Source organism: Ochotona curzoniae, unplaced genomic scaffold (assembly GCF_017591425.1).
Source record: "Ochotona curzoniae isolate NIBS_2020 unplaced genomic scaffold, NIBS_Ocur_1.0 contig_66, whole genome shotgun sequence".
In the NCBI taxonomy this organism is placed as follows: Eukaryota; Metazoa; Chordata; class Mammalia; order Lagomorpha; family Ochotonidae; genus Ochotona; species Ochotona curzoniae.
The window spans coordinates 14880935-14908459 of NW_024466512.1; the positions used below are offsets into that span (position 1 = coordinate 14880935).

Here is a 27525-nt window from a genome sequence, read left to right on the forward strand (position 1 = left end):
GAATGCTGGCTGCAGAAATTCAGGAAACTCCCAGGACTCTCGTAACCCAAAAGCTAATCGCTGTGTATTTGCCTCTGCATCCCTACTTGCTTGCCCTCACCTGTGCTAAAAAGAGCTCAAGCAATTGCTCTATATAAACTCCAGAGAACGGTGCATCAGTGTGCCTGGTCATTATGGAAAGATCCAGATTGGTGTCCTCTAGAGAAAAATAAAGGTCACTTCCTTTCCATAAGTGGCTATTGAGTCTCCAGTGGTCAATTTTAAGAACAAGCAAACACGCAGAGCTAACCGCATGCAGTGCTCCCCAAGGTGAGGGCGGGAGGGGAAGTGTGTGAACCCCACGGTCCCCTGCTGAGAGTGGGCAACAAGACCCTGGGCAGCGGTCCTTCCCCATCACTCCAGTCCATTCCAGGAACACAGCTGCCTCAATGGAGCTCCCTGACACTGTAGCCTTCCCAGGTCACGAGTAGCTGTGGCCCTTTCAGCCGCTCACAAAGATGAAGCCAGCCCTGCAAAGTTGGCTTTTGTCTGAGCACTGTAAGTCACTATGAATCCAACTTTAAAAAGAAATAAAGTCCTGGCACATGACCCCAAGCTGTCTGATGCCCGCCCCCCAACCCCAGCCCCACCATTTCCAACTGTCAAATAGTTCTCCTTTCCTCCCGCTGTTACACACTCAAGCTTCCCCCTCCTTGAATGGTCTCCATTCACGCCTCCCCAGTAAATGCCCCTTCTGTTCTAGAAGCTGCTGTGGCAGCCCCTGGTGGATGAGGAGGCAGACAGTGTTTCGAAACATGTTGAGTGGGCTTCACCAGCCTGGCATTGCTATGTGGCTAAATTCCCCTACCTGGGCCCCTCTCCGTGGGAGCAAGGAGCGTGGGACCAAGGCAAGGCTCTATTTCTAGCATGTTCTCCAGACAATGCTAATGTCCTCAAAACATGAAGATCAGTAACTGTCTTGAGTCCCCTGTTGAGTAAGTGCCAAAGTCCAGCCAGACCAGGAAAAAAATCTTAAAATAATCCAACGGAAACCAAAGGAACTGCCCATGTGGGCACTGCAAGAGCACCCAGAAGATCTGGATTCTAGTCCTGGCCCTGAACTCAAAAGTGGTATGGCTTCAGACATGTTACTCCCTTCTCTCCGGGTCTCTTTTCTCATTTACAGAAGAAGGGCCATGACATCATCTTGGTGTGACAAGCATAAATTCTACTCCTGACAGATATCCTGTGCAGGGCCACCATGACAACCAAAGAGCAGAACAGGTGGCCCTTGGGAACAGGTACCTGCCACTACCAGGTGAAAGGTCAGCAGTGTTAGTGATGGCCAAAGGAATACAGAGGTCTTGGGCCAGGCAGGAGCCAGGGTTGGTGCTGGAGGCTTGGATGAATGGGGCTCTGTGAGGAGCAACCCCAGGTGCCAGCAGTGCCAGTGTCACATACAGCAACTTGGAATTGACTCCTGGGGAGGGACAGGCAGAGAGGGGAGAGGCACACAGGAAGTGGGTCTGGGGACCAAGGCTCCAGCTTCAGAACCAGGCTGTAGGGTCCATGGAGACAACAGAGATGGGGTGAGAACACACAGTAATGCAATCAGAGAACAAGTGTAACGCAGGTGCCGGCACACTTGCAGGAGAGGCATGTTCTGGGACACGATGGATGAGCAACAGCTTCCCGGAGCTGTGCCACAGACAGCAATCTGCAGCAACCTCCCTTGGCCCCAGGAGCACTCCCAGGCATTCTGGATCCTGGACTCAGGGCAAAGCAACCAGCTCCAAACCCATTCCAGGCTTTGGCCATCTGAGCTGGGACAGCACTGCACTGTAGGGAAAGCGGCAGACTAGAGGCATGAGCTTGGCCCATACATGGCCCACCTCTGGTAGAGGTGGGTGGAAACACAGGCAACAGGTTCAGCAGGAACTATCTTCCAGTCCACAGAACGCCCTCGGTAATTGCACATGGCCCCACTCTCTGCTCTCTGGGCCCCTGCTACCCAGCCCCTCCCTGTGGAACATTGCCAATGAGAGGAAAGAAGCCACAGAAGCTTCTAGGCCATTTGAAGAACTGGCCAGTCTGACCCAGGAGATTGATGCTGTTTGGTTGAGGTTAAGAGAGAACTTAGGAACTGGAACTACAGAGGGTTGCCGTCCACAGTGCAGATTGTAAAAATAAACAAGATGCAGTGCCCTGCAGCTTCCTGAGCGCTCTCCCCAGCAGTTAGCTGTACCAGGAAACAGCCCTGGGAAGGCCACAGTTACCTTTATCTTCTTTTACAGCCAAGTCATGCGGGAGAGGCTGGGCCAATCCAGGTCTTGGCGGGACCTGCTATCTTTGCTAAGGTCCTAACCTCATCTTCCCAGGGGACGGGAGTGCCAGCACACCCTGCCTGACCCTGGCACAGGACACCTGGGTGCAGGCGTTGGAAGGCCAGGGAGCAGTGGACAGCAAGGCTGGCGATTCATCAGGCCAGGAGAGGCTTCCACTGGGCCTCCTTGCGGGAGCCTGGCCCTGCCCACTTCCTGCTGAGCCCCTGGATTCCTTCCAGTGCTGTCCTCAGAGTGGGGTGCAAGCTGTTTGCTTTTTCCTGCTGCTCTGCTGAACCCCTTAAAGCATTGGCCAGTCATAGGGACCTGACTCCAACTCCAGGCTCCATGCACTGTCTCCCTCCCTCACCAAGCCAGACATCCGCAAGAGCACCCCTCCATGACGCACGGCCACTCACTCCCAAGCTTTCAGATTCTCTTTATTAAAAATCATGGCTTTCCTTTTGTAAAAACAAACACTTTGCGGTCAGTTATACAGATAAGGAAAAGTGGTGACAATTTATCAGACACTCAACAAATTCCAATACTTTACAAGTTCAAACTTAAATTAACTAGTCGTTTTTTATTTATTCTTATTATTATTTCCCCACAAAGTCACAAAACAAACTCTGGTCCAGTTCAAGTAGAATCTAAAAGCTCCTGGCCTCAGACTGTCCAAAAATGGGAACCTCTGATACTAGCAGCTCACGCCGATGCCAAGGTCACCGAAATTCTTCAAGATTATTGCCTTGATGTGCTTTATTTCAGGTGCTCTCAGTGAAGAGAAAATGACACAGGCCTTTTCTTAAAATAACCCAGCACAGAAATGAAATCTGTCACTCAAGGGGGCAACTTCACTTGAACTTTTAGGGGAGACATTTTGAAGTGTGTGACAAAACAACGAGGAAAAGCTTTTCTTTTTAAAATCCAGTCGCTATTTCCTGGTAGCCTTCAGTGCTGTATGTGTGTGACATCATGTGTGTGAATAGAGTGCAAATGATAGGGTTGTTGAAGTACCATGCCAATGGAATTGTATAAAAATAAATAAAAATAAATTATATATATGTACACGCAAGTAGAGACTTGTGGAGGATGTAAACCAGAAGGCCCTGCTTGGATGCACAAAGCACGTCTCCCCTATCCCACCCATGGGCTCCTCCAGTTCCCCTGGGAAGAAAGAAGGGTATCAGGTATCAGCAAGGGAGCCATTACCTCCCTCAGGAGTCTGGCCATCTGGGTTTCCATGGAGATGCCATTGGGGGCAGTGGAGGACGGGGCAGGGTGAGTTAGTAAGAGGTCCCAGAGTTCAGCAAAGAGGCCAAAGGGCTGGCCCAGCTTTCCTGGGATCCGGATGAGGAGGAGGCGCAGCTGGAGGCGCAGGTGGAGCTGACACTTGCAGAGTGGGCCAGGGATGGAGGGTTGGCTGAGCGCAATGTTCAGACCCTTTACTTGTGAGCCCAGCCTTCTGGAGGCCCCCATGCAGCCCGAGGCCGGGCTCAGCTTCCTTGCATCTTCCACCTCTCTTGGCAGCACCTGTCCAAACAGGTCAGTCTGCTTGCTGGAGCTCTGCTTCCACGCAGGTTTCCAGCAGCTCTCTCTTGGCAGTGACCAGGCATGCATGTGATCGCTGCGGGTTCTCCAAGCCTTCTTCCCGTGCCTCCATTTCCCCCATGCCTTGCTGGTGTTGAACTTGATGATCTCTCCACTCCCCTTTCATGGGCGCAGAGGATGGAAGGCGCAGGATACTCTTTCCCATTGACAAAAAGGAAACTGAAGAAATCAAACCCCTACACAGCCCCTTCCCAGAGTCCTTGCTGGGACCTCCAGCACAGGGGGACAGGGACTTGGGAGCTCTTTGCAGCATGGTGACATGGTAACTGGCCCAGGCGCTGAGCCCCGGGAGCCTTCCTCTGCCCAGGCTGGAAAAAGGCCCTCCTACAAACACCTGCTCCTGCCTCCTGTGGCCCCTGCTTCCTGCACCTCCCCTCACACTCAGGGGCCATCACAAGGCAGTCCACTGAAAGGCTGGTGCAGGCACCATGAGCGAGCCCAGAGCAGGTGCCACCTCCTTGGGACTGTCACCAGAGCTAGTGCCATGGTTGCAGACTTAAGTCCCCAGCAGCAGCTATCTTAGCTGGAGAGAGAAGGCATTTCTGATTTCATTTTAAATTCAAGTGTCTTGAGAGCCAAGCTTATCATCCAGGAGAGGACAAACCCAGAGACCTCCTGACTCCAGGAGATTTGGAGGATATTGATCTGAACTTCTGAAACATAGTGGTCTTTTCTTTCTGTGCAAAGAGCACCGCAGTTTGCTTTTAAGGCATGAGTCAGGCAGACATCTGCAATCATCAGGGGGATGAATAGCGTGATCACAACTGGGGCTTTTCCAAAAGTGGGGTCAACAGAAGAAAGGGGTTAGGAAGTCACCTGCAGCTTCCACCACCTGCAGGGGCCTCCTCAGTCTGCCCACGCACAGACAGGTGAATTCCAAGCCGGGAGCCTGCTGACGGTCCCTCACAGTGGCCCTGTGGATGCAGGCATCTCTGGGACGACCTCTCGCATTACTTGGCCTGGCTTGTTACATCCTATCAAGAATCTGAGCACTGTGAAAATCCCTGAGAAGTTGGATTTTGAAAAAAACGAAGCGCTCTGGGGCACGAGAGGAGGGAAGGGGATGGGGGCAGGAGCGGCAGGGAGGGGTGTGAGCTGGAGAGACCCCTGGAGAGGGGCCAGAAAGCATCCAGAGGGCGTGGGGCATTGACCTTCCGTGGTTGGCATGTCACCAAGGGTGACTTGGTTCCTGGAGCACGCTGGACACATTACCCATCTCTGCAGGTCTTTCCTTCCTGTAGGGGTCAGGCTGGCCCCAGAGGAGAGGAAGGCGTGGGCCAGGCCCTCCTCGCCTCCCAGCAGCAGCAGCAGCAGCAGCGGTGGTGGTGGGCTGTGGTGACGGCAGCATCGGTAGCATCAGCGGCAGCATCAGGGCTTTTTCCTGTCAAAGTGTGGAACGATTCCGCTGTCCTCAGGCCTGGGGCTGCCTCCCGCCCCCTCGGGCTCCTTCAGGCTCTCCTCGGCCAGCTGGGACAAGTACTTCTATGGTGCAAAGAAGGCAGGGAGGCATCAGTAGCAGCAGGTGGAGAGGTTGGGGTGCGTCCTGTGGGGAGTGGGCCTCTCCTTTCCCTGGCCCCCTGGGATCCTCCTCCACCTGTGGGACCTGAGCTAAGATCCTCCCTTTTCACCAGCCTACAGTTAGTTTACAAGGTGTCTGTGACTGTTGTAGGAAAAACAGAAAGTCCAGCTATGAATAATAGCAAGCACTTCCACAGCCCTCATCCTGAGCCAGGAATTGTTGTAACTGCTTGGCTTCTATGGGCTCACTTAATCCTCATAGCGACTCTGCCTGCCTCTCAGAAACAGCCATCTCTAAGCAGAGGGAGGGCAGCTGGGACGGCGAGGGATGACCAGCCATGGCCATCAGCAACCAGGTGGCCCAGAAACGCAGGCTCCCTGGGAGACTCTCATAACCTGTTTCCTGCAAGGGCATGCCGCAGGAAAGTCCTGGAGCTCCTTCCATGTATGTGAACCTGCACCTGTTAGTTCTATAGCTGGCGCTGCTTCTGCACAACCCCGAGTAATTGCTGTGATGGACCACCAGCTAAATGTGGCATGCCAGGTCAGGGGACTGTGCAGTGTTTGCAGTGGGCCTGGTGTGATGAGATGAGGGTCAGCAAGTATACAGATTACTACATCAGGGGTCTGTAGAGTTGGGTCCAGCACAGTGTGTAAGTTCTGCCCCAGGTTCAGATCCCAGTTCAGCTGGCAAGTTACCCAATAACTCTGACATTGATCAGGTGAGGGGAGCAACAGTGACTACTACCACAATGAGAATGGGGTGCTGGGTAGCTCAAGAAAGTGAGCACTCAGGCACATGGGCAGCTCTCCTTTCCTGCCCACCTAATCTGTGACATGGGAACAATGAGCTTATCCTCATCTCGGCTCCTGGGATGATGCTGAGGCTAGATGAGGGGAGTGTGTGAAAACCCCATGGCTGCCTTGTGGCTCCACAGAAGGGACTGGTTGCTTTTCAGGGTGATGGGGTACAGGCCCTGATGGGAAGGGGACACCGCAGATGCCTTTGCTGTGGTTGGCTGACACAGAGCCCAGGCTCAGTTTAGCAACAAGCATAGGTGCACTGAGCAAGGCACTGGGTGTGGGTATGCTCTCTTCTTGGGCAGCTAGTGCTGAAAGTACCCACTGTCCCAAAGGACTGACCACGGCAGGCACAGTAGGGCTAGGTCGGAGAATGCACCTCCCACCAGCTGCCTGCCTTCAAGAGCCACCCTGAGCCTCCTGGTGGGTGCTAGGCTTACAAGTTTGCTGGCTCAGGTGTCAGCTAGCACCAATTTGCTTGGGTCTGAATTTTCCGCTTTTCACACACGTAGCTGTGGTGGGTGGGTGTGGTGGGTGTGGTGGTGGTAAGTAGTGTAGACAGAGGCATCCTGTCAAGGCCACTGATGGAAAGCCTGGGAGCAGAGGTGCCTGGCTCCACAGCAGGTGCTCAGCATGGGCAGCATGGGGGAGGGGAGAGGTGTTTAGGCAGCATCTGCACCTCATGTGCCTTGGAGTCCCAGGAAGGGCTCTGGCCTGTGTGGGTGTGGGAACAGGAATCGGCCGAGGCATTTGGCCCAGAGGCCCAAAGCACAGCGAAGGCCACTAGCCTGGAGAAACTATGAGATTGACAAGCCTGGACTCCTGCTAACCCCTTGGTGACCCTGAGCTGTGTGGTCTCATCTCCTTGAGGTCGTTGCCATGCCACCATCACACCAAGAATGCCGGGTGAGACAAAAGATTCCCACACCAAGACATCGGAAGGCAGTGGACAATTTAAGATGCAGACTCTAAGGCCCTGCCTAATGCGGTGGGCAAGGGTGGTCCCAGAAGCCACACTTTGAAATGATGCTAGCTGCTAGGAGGATCAAAAGGAGGAGAGAGAGAGGAGCAGGTGGCCTCCACAGCCCCTAGCAGCCCGGCTGGCCTGCAGGCTCCACCTTGCTGGGATGGGAAGGCCGTGTCCTCGGGCCAGCTGACTGTCCTCAGCTGGCTCTCGGAGCCCAGTCTGACCTCCCTACTCTGGGTCCAGTGGGCCCCAGTCACAGAGCAGCAGCTGCTCGGGGAGGGAAATCAAGAGGCTTAAGTGACAGGAACCAGGGCACAGCCAAGGGCAGTCTTACAAACGGCGACCCAGGCCAGGACAGTGTGGGGGTCAGTTTCCAGGACCAGCTTAGTAGAGTAAAAAGAGGAAAGTGATTAAGAATCAAGTGACTTAGTCCTGAGCCCAGGGACTGCTCTCCACAGGACCTGGGTAAATCACACCGCTCCTCTCAGCGCCTGTTTCCTCGATTATAAAACAAAGGAGTCAGCCCATATTTGCATGCAAATCATCCGCAGAACTTTCTCAAATGACATATTTGTGCCACCTCCCTTCCAGTTCTGAATATCTGACCCAGCACATGTGCTTAGAAGCAGGTTCTTAACCTGTTAAGACCTGTTGGGTCAGCCCCTGTTTATGCATTTAACTGTACCCAAATCATGTGCCTGGAATTAGGGCACAGATACCATGGGAACTTCATGACTTGAAGCCTAGAGGGACAAACAAGTCTGATTTCTTAGAGTAAGTGCAAGGGATGGCTCACAATACTCACTCTGGGTGTTTGATGTGCCATTCCTTCGGGTAAGATGCTAAATCGTAGCCTACACCAGAAGGTAATGATGAAAGCCACATCCTGATAACACTAAAGGTTGCATCGGTAATACACCGTAGAGCACCTTGCCATATTTTGCTGATTTTAAGACCCTTCTTTAACACAGTAATATCTCTGTAATTGACTTGCATTTCACAGTCAACGGATTCTCACCATTTTACTTACAACACTTTTTCCCTTGTTGGTTACCAAAAATGGCACTGTAGACTGGAAATAATAAGTATGTAGGATATTTTTATGTTACTTTTTAAAAAAATTATTTCTATTTACTTAAAAGGTATAAGGGTACACATATCAGAGACGTGGGCAATAGAGATCTACCATCTTTGGGTCACCCCACAAACACCTACAACAGTGAATACTAGACTAGGCCATGCCATACAGTGGCCAAGAACTCAACCAAGGTCTCCCCCACGGTTTGGCACAGTCACGTACTGGAGGCATCACCTATGATCACCCAGGGTGTGCATCCACAGGAAGCCAGATCAGAAGTGCAGTGGGGACTTGAACTAGACACTTCAGGATGGGCTGTGAGCATATTAACTGTTGAGCCAAGTGCCTGCCCCATGTACCTGACTTTTGGATATACTGTGTCACTGTTTGGATGTGCTGTTTGACACTTACACCAGAATGGGAATTCAATGAAGATAGAAGTTTTGGAACTATACCTGGTATACAGTCTGTCATCAATATCTGCTTTATGTACCAACCTTAAAATTAAATGTAACAGTCAGTTTTAACTGAGGGGCCCGCCATCAGGGGACAGAAACAGAGCTATCTGTATCTGGAGCATCCAGGACCGGTGGGAAAGAGTCAGCCCCAACCAGTGGCCAGATGAACAGTAGTCTAACTCAAAATACAGCAGCTGGGGAGCCGCACTAGCTGAGAATCCTGGCTGCCTGGCTCGACCCCACAGAGTGCTGGGCAACGAAGGCTGAGACTTACCTGTAAGTTCCTGTAGTGGACAGTGCTGCGACAGTGGGTCACCTTGGCCATCTCCTCGCTGGTGTAGAACAGCCCACACAGCTTGCAATAGAACCCAGTCCTGGGAACCACGAACTCCACTCCTGGGCAAGGAAAGGTCACGGACAGGTGTTAGGAGGGCAGCCCCGGTTCCTTCCACCACCAGCAGAAATGGGAAGAACAATGAGTTCCACCCCAGCCCCACCCACCCGGTGCTGCTGACTTTGGCGGGTGGTTTTGATTCTGCCTCAGTTTCCTCATCTTCAATGCACCTTCAAGGTGCAGATAGCTATGGGCAGGGCTGTCCATGCACTTCCACTTGCAGCCTGCTTCTAGGGTGAGCAGAAGGAAGGAGGCACTGGTAGCTCACGCACAGCATTTCATCCCTCCAGACTCTGCTCCCCACTGCTACTGCTGGCACCCAGACTCCCAGTTTTTGCTGATTTTAAAGCTGTGTTCATTAAAGAACAACTTTCAACTACAGTGAGGATGAAAAATCACCCAGAGTCACTCCAAGCATTTTCCTCCATGACTTCTGTATTTGCAGGACCCTCCTGGGGGCAGCTGTAATCACAGCCCACTACAGTCCTCTGGCCTCTCTTCCCCCCCCCCCCCCCCCCCCGCAGACGTGTTTCTCTCCCCTCCTCTAGTCTCTACACCAGACTGTCAATAGTAATGGTGAATTTGCAACTCATCAGGTCGAATTTCCAGAATTCTGGGGTGGCCTTTTGATTTCAAGGGAGAGAAACAATGGGAAGTAAGTGACTGTCACACTAGGGGGCTCACCTCTGACAGGCGGCTGTTCCAGCTCTCATACACAGGTGCTCTGCTGGTCCTGGTTTCCCCAGTTGCCCACACCTCGTGCAAATGGGAGACTAAAATAACACCAGCCCTGCTTAAGGGCATCTGTTGGTGAAGTTTCAGCAGAGGCCGTGAAAAGTGGCAGCCACAGCAGAGCTTGACAACAGGCTGGGGCTCAGGCCCCAGAGCCACCTGCAGGCTGGGTACTCTCCTGGTGTGAGCGGTCCTTGTAGCCGGGCCTGGCCAACCCTCTGTGCTGCTGGGGGTGGAGTGGGCCATGCTCAGAGATCAGATGACACTGGGTAGAGGGGAGACAGCAGCCTGGGAGGGGCTCGCAAGGGAGAGGCAAGGCCACCACATGACCACATCCAGCTGCCTGGCCTCCCATCTCCTCCCTCCTAGGGACACAGCCAGGGCCCAGGGCTGGGGAGGTTGGTGTGGGGAAGCAGCCTAGACTTGTCACCAGAACTCCTTTTTCCATTTCACTGAGTGTGAAAGGGCAACCCTGGGGAGGGGCTCCGGAGGCCTGCCCCAGCCGGCCTTGGCCGATCTCTGCCTGTGGTTTGCTCTAACTGCCATGTAGCCTGGCGCCCTCCCTCAGCAGTGAGGGCATCTCCCTCAAGCCCAGCTGCCCAGAGGGAGCCTGAGGGACCTCTCCAACCCTCCACCCACTCTCACGGTCAAGGCGGGAAAGCGGCCCTGTCTCTGTGTCCCTCCACTGCACACCCAGCCCTGGTCCTGGCCAGGCTTGGCCAAGCTGCATTCAACAAGACTGCCTCCTTCCTCGGTTGCTGCAGAGCTGGGTCTCCTGATGCGGCTCTGCAAGGAAGTGAGAACTTTGAGCTCGGCTGTACCCGTGGCCCAGTCCAGACCCCATGGCATCTACCAACCTGGGCTGTGCCCTTCATCCTAGCCCCCCAGAAGGAGTGCACCTGCCTCAGGGGCTTTCATCGAGCCTGAAACCAGGACCAAGTTGGCAGCCTGCATCCCTTTTAACCAAGATGGTCCAGCTCCCCTCGAGGGGTTGTGGCCTGGAATTCACTTCACAAGGGCACAAATGAGCAGGGAAGCAACAAAAGATGTAGGCCACAGTATAGGGCCATGCTGTAATGGAGCCAAAATGGGATTTAGATTCGACTAGACCTAACTTTTTACTTATGCTGTGTGACCCAAGGCACACAGGGCAACCTCTCTGAGCTCTGTTTCCTCATCTGTAAGCCAGGAACAGCGACCCCACACATGATGTTAGGGGAAGCACCTCTGATCTCCCGTGGTGCTTGAGTCACAGAAGCCAGCTGCCCAAGCAGGAGCCCTGTTCCTACTTTTTCTCTGATCTTTCTCCCATGCCTTCCTGGAGAGCCTGGCTCCACTGCCTAGCCTCTGCCAAGCAGGCTGGGGCAGCACCAGGAATCACACGAAGAGAAAAGAAAACCAAGCAGGGGACATCCTACCCCACAGCAACAACAAGGGTGTTGTTGGGAGTCCCTCAGTGCCCACACCAGGACACCCCTGGGACACAGGGTGGGGGGATGTGCAGCCGCGCCTCTGTTACAAAGCACCATCATTACAGCTGCCTTTGCCTTCTAATAATAGCTCCCGGCCGGCTGAACTCCGTCATTCTAGTACAGCCTGGTCTGACGAGGGAGGGAGAGTCCTAAGTGCTGAGGGCAATGGCACTGCCACTGGGATCCGGGACCAGCAGGCCTCGGCACGCAGAGCTGGCCTGAATCACATGGGCAAGGCCTTTTCCCATCACATTCCAGGCCCTGAGCGGCAAGATGGATCTCTCCTGTCCCCAGTGGTGTGCCCAGTCCTTGGTACCCCTCATTCCACCTCTCTGCTGCCCAAAGGGACAAAGCTTCCCTCCGACCAGTCCTGAAGGTGAAGGCTAGGCAGCTTAGGGAGAAGGAACACACTACAAAGGCATGTTACACAGTTCCTGGAAAGGGTCCCGGCATGGTAGCCTAGTGGCTAAAGTCCTCACCTTGAATGCTGGGCTCACATATGGGCGCCAGTCCAGTTCTGGCAGCCCCGCTTCCCAACCAGCACCCTGCTTGTGGCTTGGGAAAGCAGTCGAGGATGGCCTAAAGCCTTGGGACCCCGCACCCAAGTGGGAGACCCAGAAGAAGCTTCTGGCTTCTGGCTTTGGATCGGCTCAGCACCAACCATTGCAGCTACTTGGGGAGTGAATCAGCAAATGAAAGATCTTTCTCTCCCTCTCCTCCTCTCTGTATATCTGACTTTCCAACAAAAATAAATAAATCTTAAAAAAAAACACAAATTCCTGAAAAATGCATTCAAATATATTTTGGTGCAAACAAAAAAAACCCCACTCAAAATGCATAATATGCATTTCTATGTGCATGGATTTCAAAATATTGTTTGCACAAAAATAAAGTTTTCTTTTACTTCTACTTTCCATGAACTTTTTGAAGTACCCTTGGAGGTCTCAACAAACATTTCATAAACAAACAGGAACAAGACAACCTTACGGTGTGCGCCTTCTAGAAGGTGCTAAACCTAACCTGCCTGGCGTGTGAGGGCAACACAAGCATAGTGATTGCAGTGTTTTCAAAATGGGGAAGAAATGGGAAACAGTCTAAGTGTTCTTCAAAGTGACCTTCCCAAAGGTCTTACTCGGTTCTACAGATGAAGCACCCTAAGCACAATTAAATAAGTTGCTCCTTGTTACCCAGCCAGCAAGCGGCAGAGGTGAGACTTGAACCTGGAGAATAGGATTCTACAATCTGTGCTCCTCACAAACTGACACTCTCACACCTGCTGCTGCCTGCTCTGGAGGGACAGGCAAGCAGAGTCATCTGAGATCAGAACCCTAAGTTCTCGCCTGAACTTGCTAAGTGAACTTGGGTGAGTCTCTGGGCTTCAATTTCCCCACCTGTCAAAACACAGAAAATAATATCATGCCCCTCTCAGTGCAAACTCCTACTTAACTTGCTTACTAACACGTACAGTCTACAAAGCCCCAAGCCAAAATCCACCTAAATGCCTGTCAGCCTGTGCGTGAATAAGTAGAATGTGGTACATCCACATCTATGACGCAGTCCTGTTCAACAATGGAAAGTCACAAATGCCAACTACAATGAGTAAAAGAAGCCAGGCAAAACCAAGACATACCAAGTGGAATTCCCTCCACAGCAAATTCTAGAAAATGCAAAGTAATACTTAGTGATGGAAAGCAGTGAGTGGTGAGTCGGGGCAGGTTCTCAGAGGAGCCCAGGAGTCGGGGGGTTGATTCATATGCTCAGCGTAATGGATGTGCTTGTGATCTCCCAGTTACACACGTATGTCAGTGCACTTCACACCTGTACACCTCCTCATATGTCAAATATACCTCAGAATAGTCTTTCCCCTGCTCCCCGTGCCCTGACCCCAAGACTTGATTTCCCTTCTGACAGGTTGGCAAATACTCAGGATGGACAATGTGTGACACTGGCTCTAGGGTGGAAGATGGGATCTCTCCCTCAGGCCAGGGGAAACTAGCATTGCCTTTGCACGGAGTGCACCTTGGTAGTAATGATGAGAATTTAAAGTGCAGGCAGCCAGCTCATAGAAGCACTGGCACGCACAGAGAGGTGACTGAAGGCAGGTATGTGCAAGGCAGCAGGGATTAGTGAGTGGGAACGTCACTCCAGTTAGATCCTGGGCTTTGAGTCCTCACTCCCGCCCCTGCTGATTACAAGCTGTGTAACACTATAGCTCCTATTTCTGATCTGCGGCAGAGAGATGAAACAATGAGCTGCCTTACAGGTGTCCTGAGAGGGCTAAGGAAGACAAGATAAGTGGGAAAAAAAATGAGAAACTATCCAAGTGTACCTTTTAAGAAGGAGTGTTTGTGGGGCCAGTGTTGTGGTATAGCAAATGAAGTCCTTGCCTGAGACGATCCCATGTGGATGGTAGTTTGTGTCCTAGCTTCTCTAGTTCCAACCTAGCTCTCTACTAATGGCTTGGGAAAAGCAGTGGAAGATGACCCAAATATTTGGGCCCTCCCATCCATGCGGGAGACCCAGCTGAAGCTCCTGATTTCCAGCATTGCCCTGGCCCAGCCCTAGCCATGGTACCCATCTGGGGAGTGGCCCAGTGGATGAGGGTCTCTGTCTCCATCTCTCCCTTTCTCTCTGTAATTCTTTCAAATAAATAAGCAAACTCCCCCAATCCCCACCCTCCAAAAGGAATAATAGTGTGGAGAAAAAGAACGCATCTTCCAGAAGAGAGCACTACCTGCCAAGATGTGGAAAGAGCAAAGTGCAAACCATGACATGCCTGTAGGGACCCTTCTGTTGGTGGGCAGTGGCTGCCTCAGGCGACTGGGGAGAGATGGGTGGAATCGAGCTAAGAGGCGAGACCTTTCTCATTCATCTTACATGGCTGATTATTTTTAAATTGATTAGTAAGATTTTTAATATTTTTTCTAATGAAACCGCATAATGGCAAAGACAAAATTATAAGCTAGTAAACTGATTTCTAATTTCTGTTGAGTCAAACAGATTCCAAATTCTTGGATGACAAGAGGTTTAGGGCAAGCATTTCTTGGCTCTCCTGCAGGCCTAGCACAGTGTCACAGGACTCAGGATTTGCAGGCTCAGTGAATCATCTCCTTTCCCCAAAGGCAGCTTTTGCAAAAGCTTAGAGACTTTTTAAAATCCACAGCCTTCTCAGTTCATTCCCAGGTCTCTCAGCCTGCCTGCATCCCTTCCTCCCCTTCTCCTTCTTTCTTTTCCCTTTATCTTAGAAGATTCTGTGCACCACTTAGGAAAACTCAAAAGGTATTGTTTCACTCTTCAGAACTGAACCTATGAAGATGGTGCCCTGGGAGAAGTGAAAAATCAAAGCTGTTTGTAAGAGAAGAAAAGGCAAAGAGAAACCCTGATGCGAAGGGGGCACCTCAGTGGTGAGGGGTCCGTAGGGCAAGCAACAGCCACACCAGGGCTTCTGGGACACCCAGCCTATTCCTAACGTCTTTGCCTTCCAATCATCCAGAGCCAAGGCTGACTCTGCATGCTGTGGGCTGGAGTGGGCTGTACTCCAGAATCTCCCAGGGAAGCAAGCATCTTTACTCCTCCAGGGCCCTGCTCAGCTCTCTGTTTTGGAAATGTGTCTGCAGAGACTCAATCCATGAGCTCCAAGCCCCACCCACATCCCTCACCCTGTTAGAAACTACTGGTTTGGTCCATTCCTTAGTCCACACAAGAAAACCAAGGCTCAAGATGGCAAATGACTTGCCTGGGGAAAAAAATGCTCACACTGTGACCCACAAATGGAAAAGAAGGGACGGGACTCAGGTCTCGCTGTTCAATGTTCCCTCTGCCAGCTACGCAGGAACCACCGCAAAAACAGTCTATCCACAACCCCAAAGGAGCTGGGTCCTTGAAGAGGAAAAAAAAATGTAGCACAGTCTGGGAATGGCTGGGCAAGAGGGGAAGGAGGACGGTAGGCGAAGAGGTTCCGTTAGCTGTGAAGGCCACTGGGCCTCTGCTTCTCCACCTGCCTGAAGGGCTGCACAACAAGGCTGTGTGGTCAAGAACACTGACAAGGAAAACAAGCAGGTCTTGGCCCCGAGTCCCACAGCAGTGCAGCCCAAAGCCTGCCCCTCGAGAGTATCTGCTAGCAGAGGCTGAAATTGCAGGAAACATTTAGCACCTTGCAAAATTAGATTATTGCATCATACGTTAAAAACACAACTATGACACAAACCATCTGGGAAAAACCCTCTCACACTCTCTGGAGGGACTGTAACTCCCTGGAGCCGGGCTTCAGGGAGGGTTGTAACCATCGCTTACCTAGAGGAATGCTCAGCTCACTGAATACATCCTCTGGCTCCCAGGAAGGCAAAGAAAGGGGTTGCTTCAGCTCCGCCTCAGCATATTCTGGGGACCTCACGGCCAGCGGCTTCGCTTCCAGGTACCTGGGATTTTCTGCAAGACAGGAGCCAAGACAAAGAGTTGCTGAAACAATGCATTGCAGGCAAAGTAAAACCAAAGAACTATCAGCATTCAGAGCTTTTTCAGAGTGCCAAACGCAACACCTGGTGAGGTTTTGCACAGGACGGGATGCAGGGAGGGTGGGCTGCTGATCCACCTGTGTTTCACCACCGCAGCCCAGTCTCATTTCCATTCTAGCAGGCAGGGGAATTATTAAAGGGCAAAAGTTGTGTTGCTGTCTGCTGGGGCTGGCAAGAACGACACTGCTAGTTTCACTGCAGGCTTGCCAAGTGGCGCTATCGAGTATAAACTACAAACTCGGACAAGCATGTAGAATACCGGCTGAGACCCAGCCTGGTAACTACAAGGAGGTCCATTAGAGGCCCTCCTGCTGGATTCTGGCCTTCTCCAGAGCCTGGTCTCTCTCTCTCTCTCTCTCTCTCTCTCTCTCTCTCTCTCTCTCTCTCTCTCTCTAGCAACGAGAAAGCAGCTCACCAGGAGAGTTTCCATGGAGACACAAATCTAGGCAGGTGAAAAAACAGCTCAGGTCAGCTTGACATGGAAGGAAGCCTGAGCCTCCTAGTCACCGGCCAGCTGTGCTGTCCAAATCACGCTGGTTTGAAACACTTGATGTTCTGCACCTGTCCCCTCCCCGATTCCTCCTTCAACCTTGATGTAGCCACAGGTTTGCTACCCAACCAATCTCTCTCTGCTTGTTTGCATTGGTGAGACTCTTGGAGGATCCAGGTTCCACTCCCTCCCCCAGAGCCCTTGACAGCTCTTACTTTCCACTTGGCAGAGAACACTGGGGCTTAGCCTATTTTAAACTCTTTCTTTCATGATGTCACAGAGCCAGGCATAGACACAACATCACCTCGTGGGGAGGTGGAGGAGATCCTGGGACAAGTTCCGTGTCGCTGCCAGACCCTGGAGAGAAATGCCTCAGCAGCAATGAGAAGGGGGAGCAAGCCATACCCTTAGCCCTTAGACTCCCATCCCTCCCACACACCCACTCCCAAACCACTGCCTGGGTGGGCAACTGCCTACTAGCCAGAAGGGGTCATTGGCTGACTCCTTAGGAACCCCCCCCCCCAGCTCGTTTCAATGTGAACTTGAGCACTTGCTAACTGTCCAAGTCCACCTGGGTTTCTTGGTGCAAGAAAGTGCGCCCTTTTTGAGCACTCTGAACACACACTGCATCCAACCTCACGTCCTTTACTCCACTGCCCTGGAGCCGTGGCAGGTTCGCCAGGCTCTCAGAGGCTCACTCTCTTTCTGCACTCGCTGCAGCCCTGGTGGGCACCAGGCTTGCTACCTTCTGGCCTGCACAAGCCCTTCCACCTCCGGGTGTGCGGTGGTCCGACCCGCCCGACCTGCTGAGATGAGGGGAGGTAGTTACCCTGGGTCAACACTTCTTGGCAAGCTTGGCTTGGGAGGTCGGTCTCGGTGTGGGGGCTGGCTTTCTCCTCCAGGGGGCCGCCTCCACAAGCCCCATCTTCAGGGGTCCCCTTGGCCTTGCAGTCATCAAGAAATGGGCTAGGTTGCCGGGCTCTCTCCTCTGCTGGCTTTGGGGAAGCCATCTGCTGAACTGCAGGGGCCGGATGAACATCTGAGCCCTCTGCACCCTTTGCCTCCTTCTCGTAGCAATCTGAGTCCTCCAGCGAGAGGCTGGTCTCGCGTTCAGCTGGCTTCCGCTCAGCATCCAGATTTAGGCCAGGCGTTTCCACGTCCATGTCACTGGGACGGCTTGTGGAGGCAGAAGGCAGCTGTCTGGGCGGCTTCAGGCTCAGTTCTGCAGCCCTGTTCCCTAGGTCTTCCCTGACTCCTGCCTTGGCCAAGTTCAGGTCTAACGTGGTGGCCGCCACACAGGAACGTATTTCAGGGCAGATTTTGTCTTTAGGCTCAAGGGGCACTATTTCTTCCAGCTCTGGGATGTCAGGTTCCATGATAAAATCCTCCTCTTCCCCCACTTCGTCCACTGTCACCAGCTCCTCCATGTTTGTGGGATACCAGCTCTCTCCCTCTGTCTCACTTCCACTCTCCCAGGCTTGCTCCTGCACAGAAACACAGAGTGGAGGTCAGAGGATGGCTGAAGGAGTTCAATCAGAATGCACCACCTGTGCCTGGAATGACTCCCTCAAACCAGAAAGCCCCTGAGCATTCTTCCTGCCACCTGGGAACAACTACAGGAAGCTGGGGAGCGGTGACCCACTCCAGGCTCAGCCCTCTAATGCATCTTTAGGAAGATGCTCCAGATGGTATAGGATTTGCGAAGAGCCCTCAGTGCTGAATCCACCACGGTGACAGTAAAACAAAAGATTCCAGCCTCTGGCACATAACAGGCGCCTGATGAAACAGCTTTGCAATGGATGCACACGCTGCTGGCACTGTTTCCTTGCACGCACACAGGGCCTCTATGAAACTCCCTCAGAATTCCTCCCAAGTCCTATTCCCCAGCCAGGGTGCAATTTCCTAACCAAAGCTCCCGCCTCCCCCACCTTGGCTCTGCCTCAAACGTCCCTCGTGGCACCCCCAGCAGCCCACGGACTGGCACACAGACTGAGGAGGTTAGCTTTCCTGCCAGCGACACCCATCGCCCCCGCTTCCCCTGACGGGAAAGGCAGGGAGCTGGTCACCAGCCAGACAGCCCCAGCCCAAGAGGACAGCAACTGGGATTTCTTATTTAAATGAAGCAAAGCAATCTGAACATACCCAGGGCCTAGGCCTGCCAAGCTCAGGGTTCCAGCTGGAGGAGCTAAAACCACCACTCCCAGTCATCGAGGGACCTGCCTAGTTGGGGAACCTGAGTCTTGTTTCCGGTGTGTTGTCTCCCAAGAGCCCTGCCAAGTTGCTGGAGAGGGAGGTGTAGACCAGACCACAGGCTGAGAGCTTCGTAAAGACTGACTGAAGACCCCTGGTAAAGCCATTCCTCCAAAAGGGCCACTCACAGATCCCCAGAGCAGGTGACCAGGCCAGGGGCTACACGGCAGATGTGACCAGCCTGCTGCACACTGGGACACACTCTACCTTCTTTGTCCTTGTGTCTTCTGGGTCAGAGGCCCCTGTTCCTCTCTCCTGTCCATCCACGGCTAGGGGGCTTTCTTCTGGGCCCTCTTGTTCCTCTTTTGCGGCCTTACCAAAGAAAGCACAGAACAAATCCGATCAACAGTGAGCAGTGGCAGGAGGGAAAGCAGGGCTTGGTGCTGGCAGACACAGCTACTGTTGTCGCACGGAACCCCTTGGAGGCGGCTGCAGTTGGCACCTGCCTTTTCTAAGCAAGCAAACTGCAGCCCAGAGAGGTAAGGTAACTTGCTCATGGTCACACAGGCAGATGGAGGCAGAGCATCATCTTGAAGGGCTGGCTGAGGGCATGAGGCAGCCAAGACCCTGGGAAACAAGGTCTTGCTTTGCAGTGAGGGTGAGTAGCAGCAGCCCAGGCAGACTGACTGTAGAGGCCCTGGGGGTGACCGTAAGATGACGTTTCCCCAACAGAACTGTCTTGACCACACACGCACACACAAAATAACATTCAGGAGGGAGCTCTGGGCACAGCTTGGGACACATACATCCCACATCAGTGCGCCAAGCTTTGAGTTCCAGCCTTCCTTCTGCTCCGTTGTCCTGTTAATGCACCACAGATGGGACGCAGGAGGTGATGGCTCAAGTAGTTGAGGGAGACCTGGGTGAATTTCCAGGCTCCTGGCTCTGGCGTGGCCTGGCCCTGGCTGTTGTGGACATCTGGGGAGTGTACCAGGGGCCATCTCTGTGTTTCAATTAAATAAATTGATTTTCTAGAAAAAAAATCACATTTGGGCTACTCATAAGTAGAAGAGGATTTGTCACCCAGATGGTATGTTGTCACCAGTCCTGACTTAGAGCTGTGGTTGAATGAGCCGTCCCCTCCCTTCCTTCAGCATGATGCCCAAGTGTGTGAGACGGAGCAGGTGCTCAGTTTCAGAACGAGGGTCTCTAACCAGCCTTTACAACAGCAGTCAGCAAGCTGTGACCTGTGGGACAAAGCTGACAAGTAACCTCCCGCCCTCCCGCAGTCTGGGAGTTAAGGGGGAAGGGGAGGGCGGGGTTCTAATTTGAAATAGCCACATTTTAAATACTTATGTAAAGGCCTGTGTCAGAGGCTGTTTTGCGTGGGCCTGTACAGACTAACATGTTTATGATCTGGTCCTGGATAGGGAACATTTATCAGCCCTGCTGTAGAAGTTTCTGGGAGATTGTCCCAGGTTTGAACTTTGGCCACCCAATCGCCTACTCCCAAGCTTCCTCAGGGGCCCACAGCACTTTCTGGACATTTTCGGTTGGGGCAGGTTCAAAGGAAATGATTCCATCTCAGATGCCTTCCGACCAGACACACCCCCTGGCAGCTGACAAGGAGCCAGTCAGGGCAGGAGTTCAGGGATGACTGGTTTAGCCGGTTGTTACTGACAGGGACAGGCAGTTCCAGTCCCCAAGCCCTCACTCTCTCCAACGCCTGCAGCAGAAGATCCCACAGCAAGCTTTGCTTTGGTCTCCTGGGCTCACCTTGGTGTACATCAGCCACAAACACCTCGTCAGGCAGCAGAAGCCACAGCTTCGCTTGCCTTGATACCCAGCACCTTCCTTAACCTCACCTTTTGCAGGCATCACGTGCTGTTAGGCTCCTAGGTAAACCCAGGAGCGACCTCCTCCAGCTCAAGCTGGGAGGGGATGAGCCCCTTCCTAGTCCTTCTGCTGCTCTGAGGCCTCATCTGCTTCCCACACCTTCGCAGGAACTCCATGAGACCTGGGGTCACTTCAGCATCACTCCCACCCACAGCCCAGTGCTAGGGCTGCCTTTCTTTAGGCTCCTGGGATGCATGTGAGCCACAGACAGATTTTGGTTTGTAGCTTCTGAAATGTGGGGAATTCCATAAGGATTTGGAACTCAGTCTTGCTCATTAGAAAACGGGCATCTGGTGGCACAGGAAACATATTCCTGAGCGGGCAGCTGTGGAATGGAGCTGAGCTGTGGCCAGCCACTCACATCAGACAGGTGTCACATCCTTCATCTGCCACAGTCCCATCACTCCCACTGGTCCCCACTCGGGTCACTGGGTCCTGCATCACTGCTGAGCCTCCCCCAGGCATCTGGGTTTGTAACACTTGATTCTGTTCCAACAAAGGCAGGTTGGGGCCTGTTTCCTGTGCCTCTCCTTCCTGTGATCCCAGGTTGAGGGCTGGCTCTCATGGATGAACATGGTTGCCACAAGCACTAAGAAGCACACACTGGCTACAGCTTGGGCACTTTCTCCAGAGACCGCAGGGTTTTTAATGAGCACAGGCTTATTAACAAGGCACCACAGTCTTGGGGGTCACACCCATTCTACAAACAAGCAAACCAGGATGGAGAACAGGGTGGGGCCTGATTCCTGGGTGCCACACCTTCCCCTTCCCTCACCCCTCTGAGTCTGGATGGGTTTTCCCATTTTCTACCAGGTGCTATTGACAAGGAGCACAGGAGGAACAATCCTTGCCTCCTGGAGGTTCCGTATGGAGGGTGAGGTGGCAAGGACAGACATGAAATCAAAGAGCAGTCAGTGATGAAGATTATCCCAAACAGGAGGGAAGCTGATTTTATGCAGCTGTCTGGGATCAACCTGGAGAATGTGGCAATGACCAAAGATAACAGGGTTGAGCAGGAAATAACATGGACTTCCGGGGGTGGAAGAGGCTTCCCAGCAGGGAAGCAACATTCAGACTTGGTGGGGCAGAAAGCAGCAATGCTCCATCCTGAATACTGCTGCCTTTATTCGCAAGTTCAGCTGCTGTGTTCTGCCAAACTCTTGGGGCAGCCCTGGGGACTTCCAGGTTTTTTTTTTTTTCCAGTTCATGGTACAGACTCTTGAGAACTGGGCAGAAAGCTCTGTTATGCTGTTATTTCAACCTAGGCCACTGGATTGCTCAGCTCCAATCCTACAGAAACAACCTGTGGGGAACCCCCAGTCCCTACTGACCTCACTCAGGAGCTAGCAAAGGCAGGACCAGGTGGGGGGACCTGTTAGTGGGGAAACACATGCAGCTTTCTGGGTCTGTTTTTGCTTTAGGGTTTTTTGGGTGTGCTGGCAGGTGGTGTCCCTGGAGCAGGTGGGTTCATTGGAGGAGGAAGGAGGTTCCCACAGAACAGCTTCAGAGCTGAGGGCATGAGTGTGAAGGGCAGTTTCACCCTTTGTCTTGGAGGGTAGAGAGTTTGCAGACTGGTGGTCCATGTAGGAGGTCCAGGCTTAAGCCTCTGCCAACTCTTACTTTTCGTTCCTCTGAGTCTTTTCTTGTAGTACCAACGAATCACCAGCACCCCGGACAGCTCTAAATAGGTAGATACACTGTTCTTTGAAAACATCTACTAGGGGCTGGCATTGGGGCACAGTAGGTTAAACCAACTGCATGTGACACTGGCATCCCATATTGAAGTGCTGTTTCAAATCTTGGCAACTAATTTTATTTATTTATTTTTAAAGTTTCATTTGTTTATTTGAAAGGCAGAGTTACAGAGAGAAAGATCTTCCGTCTGCTGGTTCACTCTTCAAATGACGGCAATGGCGGGAGCTGAGCTAGGGCCAAAGGCAAGAGCCAGGAAGTTTCCTTAGCATCCCCCACGTGGGTGCAGGGGTCCAAGGGTTTGAGTCATCTGCTGCTTCCTCCAGGCCATCAGCAGGGAGCTGGATTGGCAGGGGAACAAGGACTTAAACTAATGCCCATATGGGATGCTGGCACCATAGGCCATGGCTTAACCCACAATGCCACTTCACTGGCCCTGGGGCAGTCTACTGTACTTCTGACTCAGCTTCCCCTTAATGTTCTTGCAAAGGCAGTAGAAGACTACCTAAGTGCTCGGGTTCTGCTACTCATGTGGCAGACTAGATGGAGTTCAGGTTCTTGGCTTTGATCTGATCAGCTGCGCTTGTAGCAGGAGTAAGATCTCTCTGTGTCTCCATCCCTCTCTCACTCTCCCTGTCACTGTGTGATTCTCTCTCACTCTGCCCTTCAAACAAACATCTTTTAAAAATATCCCAGTTCACCAGGTCCTTGGGATCCAGTTCAAGCCCTTAGCAAGGTATACAACATCCCTTTCCCAGTCTTATCTCCTGTGCTTCCCTTGGCTCCTTCAGTCCTGGGAAAACCGTGAGTGTGAAGTGAACTGCAAAGGTTGTAACAGGAAACAAACAAACAGCATCCTGTCAATGGGGTGCTGGGCTTTTGTCCAGTACACCCTCCCAGGATGTCTGGTTCTAGTAGGGTCCGTACTTATCATGATCATGAACACAACTATTTAGCAAACACAGAAGTTACAAAAAACTTATCATAATGAAAACTGCAGGCGAGCTTCACCTGACCCTCTAGACTTCGTGCAAGAGGCTGGATTTTCACCTATTAGCATATTCTTGGAATCCCTGACAAACTATACAGGTTACCACTCTCTGGATTCTCCTTTTTGCTGGCTTTCCCATCACAGTTTCCTCCTTAACCAGTAAGCTAAATGAAATCTCTGACATATTCACAAATGTTTGTAACCAGGACCATAATTTCAGTTTTCAAAATCATTATCCTTTAACATGGCCTAAAGATGCAGCCACATCAAGAATTTCAGGATTCCCAAAACTGTCGTTCTCACTACTGCCTATGCTCTGCCTTTACCAAGACGCAAACTACTTTTCTCCTACTTTCTGTACCCAGCTCAAATGTCCCCTCCTCCCTGCAGCTATGCCTCTCATCCTTTGCAGAGCTCCCTGCCCACAGAACAGTTTGCCAACTCTGACTTCTGGCATGAGTGCTGCCGCATGTAAACAATTTTGATAGGCTTGTTTCTACCCTTATATACTGGGCTCTACCCTAAATTGGACTCGGTCCTGTTCCTTAGACCCTCCGTACCTACCACACACCGCCTGGCAAAGCAACACTCTGGCAATGTGTGTGTGTGAATGAGAGCCGGAGGAATGACTGAAAGCACTGCTGTTCAGTGCTCATGGAGTGGCCAACCAGACTCCTGATCTACATTTAGCAGGTGTCACCAACTCCAGATGCCGAGAGGATAAGCATGGAGGATTTAAAAACAGGGTCCTTATGCAAGCCTCCAAAGCTCTGCTACCCCTATTCTTACTTCAATGTAGAGGCTCTGACAAGGAGGGAGTATGAGCATATGCCAAGAAAGGTTATAAACCTGGTACCCAACACCGTTCTCATGAGTCCCCAGGGAGAACTACTCACAAGGAGTAGGCCCTCTGTGATGCTCGGAGGGAGGTGTCGGCTTTGTACAAGTGGAACTAAAATACTGAGAGCCGTGTCTAGAGAAACACACCAGGCCCTTGGTCCCTGGTGTAATGTGAAGGGTGGTGATGGCTTCCCCACCTCTCCCAGGAGCTCTGGGGCTGGTATGCTTCCAGCAGAAGAGACAGAAGCACAGGCACCCAAGTTGTAATCTCCCTTGGCAAATCCCATGCCAACAGCTCGGGGCCACTGCACCCTGGACAAATGTGGCCCTGACTTCCATCTAGTAGGGGCAACATGTGCCATGGGACTGGCCAGATTCCCCAGGCAGCACTGTGGCTCTGCCATTTCCTGACCGTGTGTCCCTGGGCAAAGAGCCGCTTGCTGTGGCTCAGTTTCCTCATCCACAGTAACCAGAGCTCCCAGCTTGGGGTGGCTGTGAGGAGCAGATGACTTGACTGAAAGGTACTCAGCACTGTGCTGGACATGCAGCAAGATGTCAACGAGTGCACATCACCACCATGCTACTCCTACGGTTATGCTCCGATGGGACCTGCCTCCTCTTACCTGGGGCGGGGAGTTGCATCATTACCTCATTCTCAGCCATTTTGCTTTCTTTTCTATCATCAGCTCCTTCTTGGTCTCTATCAGGTCTCTGCTTGGACTTGGCGCCCTCAGGGGCCCTAGTGACCTTGGGCCCCAGCCCGGCTTCCTTGCCTGAGTCATCGGGGTAGGGGTGCCTGCTCTCCCGCAGCCTGGCCTCTTCTTTCCGCCTGGACCGTCCAGGGGCCTCCTGCTGCTGTTGCTTCACATGCTTGTCCGATTTGGTTCTGGGCTCTTTCCGGTAGTAGCCGTCTTCCCGGCTTTTGTAGCTCGATGCACAGTGGACTGGGTTGGGGGACCCGGATCTTGCATACTTGTCCCGGTAGCCCCTCCCTCCTTCCAGTCGCTCATCCACATCGGCCTTGTCCGGCTGCCGGGGGTAGTGCTTGCGATCATGTGCCCACGCATCCGTCCTGTCCCTCTTTTCCTCCCCATTCTCCCTCCAGGGGCCTGGGTCTCGCTCCTCATCCCTCCTGGTATAAGGAGAGAGCTCCCACGAGTCCCGGCCATTGCCCCAGTCTGCTCGGGAGGGGCCTGGGGGACTGTGTGAAGAGCTACAGGAGGTGAAGCTCGGAGTGTGGGACCTTGGGGAGAGGGACCGATTCACTGGACTGCGAGACCTTGGCCTCTCTGGGCCGTACCTGCCAGGGAGCAAAAGAGCAGGATCAGAATCTGCATTCCACTCTCTCCCACCCTCCTGGACCCAGAACACACAAGGCCTTTCTAGGCACGCCTGTACACTCTGCTCTTACAACATTCCCGAACACCCAGCAGCGGGCCCTTCCTTCACCTCTCTTCTGGGGGTGGCCCAGGGGCGGTGGAGGGGTGGGCTAGACATTGAGTGAACATGTGTGCCTGAACATACACATTCACATATAACTTTACAACATTCATGGAAAAACGGAACTAACAGCTAAGCTGATTTTGACATAAATTCATTTCTTTAAAAAGATTTATTTCTTGGAAAGGCAAGTACACACAGAGAGAAACAGAGACACAGAAACGGAGAGAGACACTTTCCATCTACTGGCTCATTTCCAAATAGCTTCCATGGCAAGGGCTAAACAAGACCGAAACCAGGAACCAGGTTCCACCTGGGTGGCAGGGGCCCCGGGGGGCTAGGGTCATTTTCGGCTGCTTTCCCAGGAGTGTTACGAGCAGCTGGATCAGAAGTAGAGCACTTGGGACCCAGCTGGCACTTACTTGGGATGTCTGTGTTCAGATAGCAGCTTAAACCACTGCACCACAATGAGGGCCCCTTGGCACAAAAACATTTTCAAGTCCATACATAGCTTTTTCATAATGTACATTTCTACAAACTTGTGGATTTTCTGTGAACTTCTTGAAGGCCTTCACACACACACACACACACACACACACACACACACACACACACACACACACACACGTTACTAAGTACATCAGCTGAGTCCTATCGCCAGAACTCTAGTAGGATTAGCATTTTTCCATTGGCTCTCAAATATGGAAAATCCCTGCAGCCCTCACGGACCAGGAGGCAGCAAGGCAAGGCTCCCAAGGACCATCAGAAGGGCTGGGCTCTTGCCCTCTCTGGTGGGGTGAGAGCACCCCCTGTGGCCCCTCTGCACAAGACCCCAGAATGTGCCAGCCTGGCACAGGCCCCTGCAGCTCTCTACTCGCGAGTACAGTCACTGCAGGAGCTTGTAGCTCCAACCTGGCCGTTTCACAAACCTCAGCAGGAAGAAACAGACTAGAAAACAGAATGCTTTTGATGTGCAGGGTAAATGACAGCTGAGGCGGGACCTGGGGAATCACCCACATTCTTGTTCCTGGATCTACATTCAGCTCGTGGCATGAAGCTCTGAAGTCCCCGCCCCGCTCCTCACCTCTGCACACAATCAGGCTGACCAAGCGTTAACACATCTATATTCCCTTCCAATACAGAGAAGCAGCTGAGAGGCAGCCCAGCGCCTAGCATTTTCCCAAGGTATAACTGCAGCAGCACTTCTGGACTGGGCTGGATCAACGCCAAGAAGGGCAGATGAATGGGGTATGGGGAAGGACAGGCCATGCTGTGATTGGATCCCCAAAGAGTGATGAGATTGCCCCAGACACAGGGTCAAGGCCTCACCTGTCTGCTTCCCGGAACAAATCCCTCTCCCTCTGGGAATGGATGTCCTGGATGATGGCAGCCACAGCTTTCCCAGGTTTCTAGAAAAACGACAGAGAGAGAGAGGTCACCGTGAGATGAGGGCAGATTCAATTAAAGCACAGAGGAGCAGCTGGAATGTGGGCTGCTCCCTGCCCAAGCCACCGAAGGCGGGAAGGTGCTCTTTGTGCAGGAGGACATAAAGGTGTAGTGCCAGGGATGCAGAATGGGAGCACCTGCTGAGCGGCTGGAGAGGTGGCTGCTGAGTGGTCCAGGGAGCACGGTGCACACAGGGCAAGGGAAAAAAGGCCTGTGCCTACCAGCCATATGCTGGCAACAAGTAGCATTTGTTAATGTCCACCTCCTCTGAATTTGGTTTTATATGAAACATAAAATGGAAGAGGGAAGGCATGGAGGGAGGCAGGACAGTGGTATTACACATTTGGAAAGAGCCTTGAAGCCCACTGCATGCAGCCCTCACATTCTGGGTATGTGCAGACTAAGACTTTGAGCCTCTTCCCTGCCTAACTCCAAGAACCTGTCACATGGTGTTCTACGCAGACAGCGTCCTTCTGGGCTGGGCTAACGGACACATTCAAGGTCACATTCAAGACATGAGCTGGGATATATCACCCGTAAGCTCCTCTCCCTGTTTCATGCCCCTTTCAACACCTTGCTCCTTCATCCACAGGTGTCATTTGATGCTCAGAGTAACATGAGGTGGGCAGTGTGCCATGTGCTAACAGCTACGGATGCCAGGAAAGGCTCTGCCCTTCCCAGGGGTCACTCTGTGG

General features: G+C 52.5%; 1 protein-coding gene across 1 annotated transcript in view; it reads right to left on the bottom strand.

Moving 5' to 3' along the window:
• Nucleotides 1-5279: 5279 nt before the first annotated feature.
• The window catches only part of RBM20 (RNA binding motif protein 20), a 180211-nt gene continuing 157965 nt past the window's right edge, over nucleotides 5280-27525 (bottom strand). The window contains exons 8-14 of the mRNA XM_040992499.1: nucleotides 26714-26793; nucleotides 24593-25244; nucleotides 18793-18897; nucleotides 17165-17819; nucleotides 15625-15759; nucleotides 9008-9129; nucleotides 5280-5393 (exon numbers count right to left, since the gene is read on the bottom strand). Of these exons, the coding sequence (XP_040848433.1) occupies nucleotides 5280-5393; nucleotides 9008-9129; nucleotides 15625-15759; nucleotides 17165-17819; nucleotides 18793-18897; nucleotides 24593-25244; nucleotides 26714-26793 (1863 nt within the window). The remainder of the gene's footprint in view (nucleotides 5394-9007; nucleotides 9130-15624; nucleotides 15760-17164; nucleotides 17820-18792; nucleotides 18898-24592; nucleotides 25245-26713; nucleotides 26794-27525) is intronic.